The 7156-nt window shown below is 44.6% G+C and overlaps 1 protein-coding gene across 2 annotated transcripts; it reads left to right on the forward strand.

Annotated features, from left to right (window-relative positions):
* Nucleotides 1–282: 282 nt before the first annotated feature.
* On the forward strand, nt 283–6298 carry LOC119330038 (glutamate receptor 3.5-like). Of its 2 annotated transcripts, XM_037603144.1 has the most exons (6): nt 310–1009; nt 3040–4385; nt 4463–4740; nt 4963–4994; nt 5095–5501; nt 5596–6298. In XM_037603144.1, exons 1-6 carry the CDS (start codon nt 751–753, stop codon nt 6076–6078), a joined length of 2805 nt encoding a protein of 934 aa, XP_037459041.1. In that variant the 5' UTR covers nt 310–750; the 3' UTR covers nt 6079–6298. The 2 variants fall into 2 exon arrangements, with proteins under 2 accessions (XP_037459042.1, XP_037459041.1); XM_037603145.1 differs by lacking the exon at nt 5596–6298 and having other exon boundaries at nt 283–1009; nt 5100–5326.
* The last annotated feature ends 858 nt before the right edge of the window (nt 6299–7156 follow it).

A 7156-nucleotide genomic window follows, 5' to 3' on the forward strand; every position in this document is an offset into this window, starting at 1 on the left:
TATCTCAGAAAAAAAATTAACAAATTCAACCACATAAGACAACTACAAGAAAACAAATTTCTCCATGACACGACCCTTCCTGGGTCTTGAGGCCACCGGATGGATGGATCTCAGGTGATTTTCGTGGATAACCGCCCCGATGACCCCCAAAAATATCATCTCTAGCGGCGAGAGGCGACCACCCGGAGTGCCCGCGGGAAAGAGGAATGAATTCCTTCCCCTGCCCCCGTCGCCATCCAACAGTAGCTGTCTGAGCGTCTCCGCCTCCCCTCCTCTCCCTTTCCGTTTCTCCATGTGATGCACACACGCAACAGCGCCTGCGGCAGCGCACGCACCGCACAACACGCCACAGTCGCCCCGTTGGTGGACTCGCTGCTACTCGACGATTCCCACGCCGCCGTCAAGCTTTCTTTCTTTCTCCCTCCCAGCCCCAGGCCCAGGCCGGAGGAGGAGACGGAGACGGGGACGGGGAGAGCTCTGCCCCAGCTCGTCCTCTTCTTCTTCTTCCCCCCTGCCACGCCCGCCTCAAAGCCATCGTCTTCATCTGCGTCACCTCACCCCACTCTCTGAGCTGTTCCGTTCTTGATCCAACCGTCTCCTCCTACTCTGCCGCTCCTCGGCCCTCCTGCGAGTTCCCCCGCTCATTCCGGCCGCGGGCCGATGCGAGCCGCCCCGGGGCTCCGCTTCTCGGGCAGGGCCGCGCTCTAGCGCCGCGCGCGCTTCCGGGTGGCGCCTTTGGGGACGGGGGCAATGGGCGCCGGCAGGCTGCTGGTCCTGTGCCTGGCGCTCTGCGTGGCGGCGGCGGCGGCGCAGCGGCCGAATCGGCGGCCGAGGGCGGTGTCCGTGGGCGCGCTCTTCACGTACGAATCCACCATTGGCCGCGCGGCGCGGCTCGCCATCGAGCTCGCCGTCGACGACGTCAACGCGGACCGCACCGTGCTCGCCGGAACCACCCTGAATTTGATCAGCCAGGACACCAACTGCAGCGGGTTTCTTGGAACCATCGAAGGTTTGTTATTCCTTCACTTCTTTTATCACCCTGTTTTCTTCTCTTAGACTATTATTACTCTGTTTTTAGCACTAGCGTTGAACAGATGAGTTTCTTTCCCCCATAAGTAACGGATTTGATTGCAACTTACCTTTCACGACCCCAATTCCTGGCTAATTCGAGTGATTCGGCGACTTTTCCACTAGCCATATCTGATTGGGAAGCATGTGCTGCTTTACTCCAACTGGTTACAAAGTGAAGTTGTTGATGGAGAAAGAAAATTCCTGCTTTAGTAGTTGCACATGAGAAAGAAAGTTTTTCTACTGCGAGTGGCGATAGCTCCATTGAGTAAGAATCAGTTCTTTCCGGGTCGACGTCGATAGCTTGCACGGTTCTCGTATTTGCGTCAAATTGTTCTTACTGGTAACATAGAAATAATTATTTCTCAATCGGCCCAGAAATAACAAAACCGTATTTTCATTCGCACGTAGAAGGGATTTGCCATGACCCAAGATAACTAATCTGAGAAGTGCTCAATTGTTTAACAACAGCTTCATTTTTCTTTTTCTTTACTGAGATCTCAGCATGAGCTACTATTAGTAGTGGCAAAGATGAGGCCACGAGGGCACCACAATCTGTCCAGCATATCTGTTCAAAGTGCCCTGGGCCTTGTAAATTATTGCATCTCAATCTGCTTCCATAAAAAAAGAGCAAAGTAGTCGCCACTTGTTACAAAATGACAGAACTTACACGTCAGAGTTGATGAGTATCTTTTCTTAGTTTCTTTGATCCAGGCCTTCTGGTGCATATATGAAGAAACCTGTTACTTCATTTATTTATTTATTTTTACATAAGAATCTTCGTTATTCTTCCAATCATACTTTGTTTAGTTAATTGCTGCTGTCTTTCTGTCTGAGATTCACTTCTTAGATTAGGTGTCATAAATTTGGGGTAATTAATTGTTGACTAGCAACGAAACAATTGAGCTGCAGTGTAATATCACTATATCTCAGTGCATTGATGTCTTAGTCTGAACTCTGAATTAGGTCAAGATTCCTTGGATAGTATGTCTCATATTTCCTTTTTTATAGGGGTGGCCCATTCCTTGAATATTTTACTTAGTTTAATACAATAATTGCCTAGCTCGTGTTCTATGAGATGATTCAATAATGGCTTGATTGGGAATGGAGAAACCAACTGTGCTTAAAGTACTGTTGCTCTAAACTTCCATGAGGATCGTGCCCTTTCTTGAGAATTGTGCTAACCTGATTATTTTGGCAACAAAAGAGGAACAGACAAAAAGCATACTGGTACCATGGATCAAAAAATAGCATAACTTGTGATACTAACTACAGCATCCCTTAAGGTGCAAGAAACATGTATTGAAGAGCATCCAATTCTTCACTTTCTTATCATGCGAGATTCCTTATTCTCTTTGTGGCATGTGTGGACATCACCGCAACAGAGTGACAGATTTGTCACCATATGTTTTGTACCATAACTAATTTTCTCATATTGTTGGAAACTTGGAATAAAATTTTCTGAACAATAGTTAAGTACTAGCATAAATTTAGAAGGATCTTATAGTAGCTGATTTAGAAATTTAGCTTTAGTTCGTCAATTACTAGTCATTAAACCAATGGACCTGCATGGCCTAGCGTGTACAGTATTTTCCAAATGCATTCAGTACGGATAGCCACCCCTCTTTTATGTCCCCATCTGAGGTATGTTTTTGGATGAAGAGTTTAAAATCTACATCCTGCCACTACATACTTTTTTTCCATTGATAAATAATTTGTGCTGTTAGTAACACACTTTATCAGATACTTCCATAGACCAGCCTATTAAGGCCCTAGAACTGGTATCACCTATTTAGTAGATTTAATTCATATAAATATACGTACATACCATCTCTTGTTCCCGAGATAATTTATAGTTATTTTCCTAATGCAATATTCCTTGCCTTATAATCTCCAGTTAGTGTATGTAAGACAGTTGCTAATTGCTTCAATAGCCTATGAACTGATTCATAAAACGGTACTTTGTTGCAGCACTGCAGCTCATGGAGAAAAACGTGGTTGCTGTCATTGGCCCTCAATCCTCTGGAATAGGCCATGTCATCTCACATGTTGTTAATGAGCTACATGTTCCACTTCTATCGTTTGCAGCAACTGATCCAACCCTATCTGCATCAGAGTATCCTTACTTTTTAAGGAGTACCATAAGTGACTACTTCCAAATGCATGCTGTCGCTAGCATTATTGATTACTTTCAGTGGAAAGAGGTGACTGCTATATTTGTGGATGATGATTATGGCCGAGGCGGGGTGTCAGTCCTCGGTGATGCACTTGGAGCAAAGCGGGCAAGAATTTCACATAAAGCAGCCATTCCTCCAAACTCAGACACGGATTTGATCAATGATGTACTGTTTAGAGCAAACATGATGGAATCAAGGGTGTTTGTTGTGCATGTCAATCCTGATGCAGGGATGAGAATATTTGCTATAGCGAACAAACTCCAGATGATGGGCACTGGCTATGTCTGGATAGTAACAGATTGGTTAGCTGCTGTCCTGGACTCCTCAGGGCCTGGAGATCCTAAAGCCATGAGTTATATACAAGGATTAATTGTTCTTCGCCAGCACACTCCTGATTCTGATGCCAAGAGGAAGTTCGTAGCTAAATGGAATAATGCAGCTAATAATAGGAGCATTGCTTCTGGCATGAATTCGTACGGTTTTTATGCTTATGACTCGGTTTGGGTTGTTGCCCGTGCTATCAATGAATATCTCAATAGTGGGCAGCAAATTACTTTCTCTGCAGATCCAAGGTTGCACAATTCAAATGGAAGCAGTTTGCGTCTATCAAAGCTTAAAATATTTGATGGTGGTGATCAGTTGCTACAGCAACTTTTGCTCACAAACATGACAGGGCTAACAGGTCTGGTTCAGTTTAATGCAGACCGCAATTTGGTGCGCCCAGCTTATGATATCCTTAATGTTGGTGGTACTGGGTCCCGTTTGATTGGCTATTGGAGTAATTACTCTGGTCTTTCTGTTTCTGCTCCCGAAATTTTGTATCGGAAGCCACCGAATACGTCAACAAGTGCCCAACAGTTGCATAGTGTGGTGTGGCCAGGCGACACAACTACTAAGCCGAGAGGGTGGGTTTTCCCTAACAATGGCCAGCCTCTGAGAGTTGGTGTTCCAAATAAACCAAGTTTTAGGGAGTTGGTTTCAGTTGGCAAGGGCCCTGATAATGTGACGGGTTACAGTGTTGATATATTCAACGCAGCAATTAAACTTCTTCCGTACCCAGTTCCTTGCCAGTTCATAACAATTGGGGATGGGTCAAAGAATCCTAACTATGACGACATTATTAGTAGGATTGCCACCAATGTATGTTTGCATGCTTTGCTCTGCTTCTTTGATCATTTTGCTTCTCATCATCTGATTTTTTTTTGTTTTTTCTCTAGGCCCTTGATGCAGCTGTAGGTGACTTTGCTATTGTGAGAAATAGAACGAAGATTGCAGAATTCACACAGCCTTATATCGAAGCAGGGCTTGTGATAGTAGCGCCAGTGAGAAAAGCAAATTCAAATGCCTGGGCTTTCTTTAAACCTTTCACATTAGAGATGTGGTGTGTAACAGGCACTCTTTTCATTTTTGTGGGAGTGGTTGTTTGGATTCTTGAACATCGGACTAATGAGGAGTTTCGAGGCTCTCCACGACGACAAATCCTGACAATATTTTGGTAAGTTCCTTTGCTACTCCAAGGATCTGTTCTATCTTAGGTTTTCAATCTGGCTTGAATAAGAATTCAGAAATAATGAAGAGAGCCAAAGTGATTATTTTTGTTTCTTTTATTTCCTTTGTTCTCACCAATTGTTTTGTAACTTTATGATTTTTGTATCTTTGTAATTTTTCTAAATGTTAGCTATAAGAAGTTAACTGACAGTTCATGCTTCTCTTTCAGGTTCAGTTTCTCAACGATGTTCTTTGCACACAGTAAGTCCACTAAATACATCACATGATATTATGTTTAACTCCTGTTTTGTATTCTTTTCCCATCTGGATGAAAATGTCTTACTGAAAAAACTCACCACAGGGGAGAACACCGTAAGTGCTCTTGGGCGTTTCGTGCTGATAATATGGTTGTTTGTCGTGCTGATCATCAATTCAAGTTACACTGCTAGCTTGACGTCGATCCTCACAGTACAGCAGCTAGCAACTGGAATAACTGGACTTGACAATTTGGTTGCTAGCGCTTTACCTATCGGATACCCAGCTGGAAAATTTGTCCGAAATTACCTGATTGACGAGCTGAATATTCCCGAATCCCGGTTAGTACCACTGAGCACGGTTGAGGAGTACGCCAATGCCCTTAATCGTGGGCCGAAAGACGGCGGTGTTGCTGCAGTTGTTGACGAGATGCCATGCGTTGAGATCTTCCTCTCAACCCACTGCAACTTCAGAATAGTCGGTCAGGAGTTCACGAAGGAGGGATGGGGATTTGTATGTTCAGCATCCGATGAATCGTTATGTATTTACAGTTACACATTTGAAAAGGAGAAAATTATATCTGCTCTTTTTTTCCCCTTCTTTACAGGCATTCCAGAGAGATTCCCCCCTTGCTGCAGACCTATCAACCGCCATCCTTCAACTTTCAGAGAGTGGCCAGCTCCAGAGAATTCACGACGAGTGGCTCACAGATCCGACCTGCGGCGATGATGACAGTGGGTTGGGAGCAGTCAGGCTTGGCCTGGGAAGCTTCTGGGGCCTTTTCCTGCTGTGTGCTCTGATATGCGTCTTTGCTCTCATGGTTTACTTCGCAAGGATATGCTGGCAGTATAGCAGGTACTCCAGCTCCGAACCTCCCAGTGAGCCAAGCGACTCTGCTGCTGCCGTCACCGCTGCCACCATTGCTCAAATACGGCCAGAGAAGCCAAAGCCGACGCGCCTTGGCAGCTTCAAGGAACTGATACAGTTTGCGGACACGAAGGAGGAGGAGATCAAGAAGGTGATGAAACGGAGATTGAGCGAAAAAGATACTCGGGCCACCGGATCTGCACACTCGGTCTCTTCAGCATAGAAGAGTATCTTTCATTTCAGGTGACACAGCCCCAGGTTCTTCTTACACAGCCAAGATACGTAGCATATACTGAAGTAGATAACAGCGGTATACTTGACACTTGTAGGATTCATAAATCTTTTTTTTTGCGGTCATTTGAATTCCGTCTCGGATATGCGGTATATATGCAGCAACATTGTCCCAACTATTAATATTCCGAGAATTATTTTCTTGACCGACATGCCTTATGATTCTAAAATGTACTTTTTTTCGGAACGAGGCAAAAGATTTACCTCATATATTAATTAAGAAAGAATAGAGTGTTTACACGAGCCGAACAAATACAAAGTGGTGTTACTCTCCCAGTATTATAGTACCCAGCTTCTTAGCCCCGGCGGTGACCCAGGTGAAGGCTTCACTCTTGATGTTGCTTAGCAGAATTGGGGGTGGCATGCTCTTGTTGCTGAAAATGACATGGCTTTCCTGTTGGGAGTGCACAAACTCGATTGGCTGACCCACCAATCCATAATGGAGTCATGAAGGTGCCATGTCGAACTGTCAAGGTTGTCGCTTGACGAAGAGGTGTAGTCCAGACTCCGGCTCCCGTTTGGAGAGGGGGCAAAGATGGCAATTCGGCCATCCCCGACGTGCTAGACGATCAGTGGTCCAAATTCGGTCCTGGATGGCAAGCCACGCAAAGAACTTCTCCACACCGTGTGATCTAAAATGTACTTTTCATCACTGTTTCCGAAGTGAGTCTATAGATGGCTTCTTTTTTTCAACTCTAGTACCATAGAAAAATAAACTCTGCCATGCATTTAATCTATATCTATACTTACTATATGCTATGCTACCTACTATTAAAGCAAGGTGATATTCTTGGTTTCGTCCTGCTTAGGTGATTATATATATTTTTTACTATATTCGAGGTGGTACTATTTTTTGCTACAAAACAGATTCATATTCGTTACCGTTACCGCTGTTTTTTGGGGTCTATGCACGCCAACGCTGCTCTGGGCCTTTTCTTGGTGTATGTCACAAACGTACTGGGCCATGGGCCTGCTCTTGTGCTTAGAAAAAGGATTCGCAAAAAATTGCC

Source organism: Triticum dicoccoides, chromosome 7A (assembly GCF_002162155.2).
Source record: "Triticum dicoccoides isolate Atlit2015 ecotype Zavitan chromosome 7A, WEW_v2.0, whole genome shotgun sequence".
In the NCBI taxonomy this organism is placed as follows: domain Eukaryota; kingdom Viridiplantae; phylum Streptophyta; class Magnoliopsida; order Poales; family Poaceae; genus Triticum; species Triticum dicoccoides.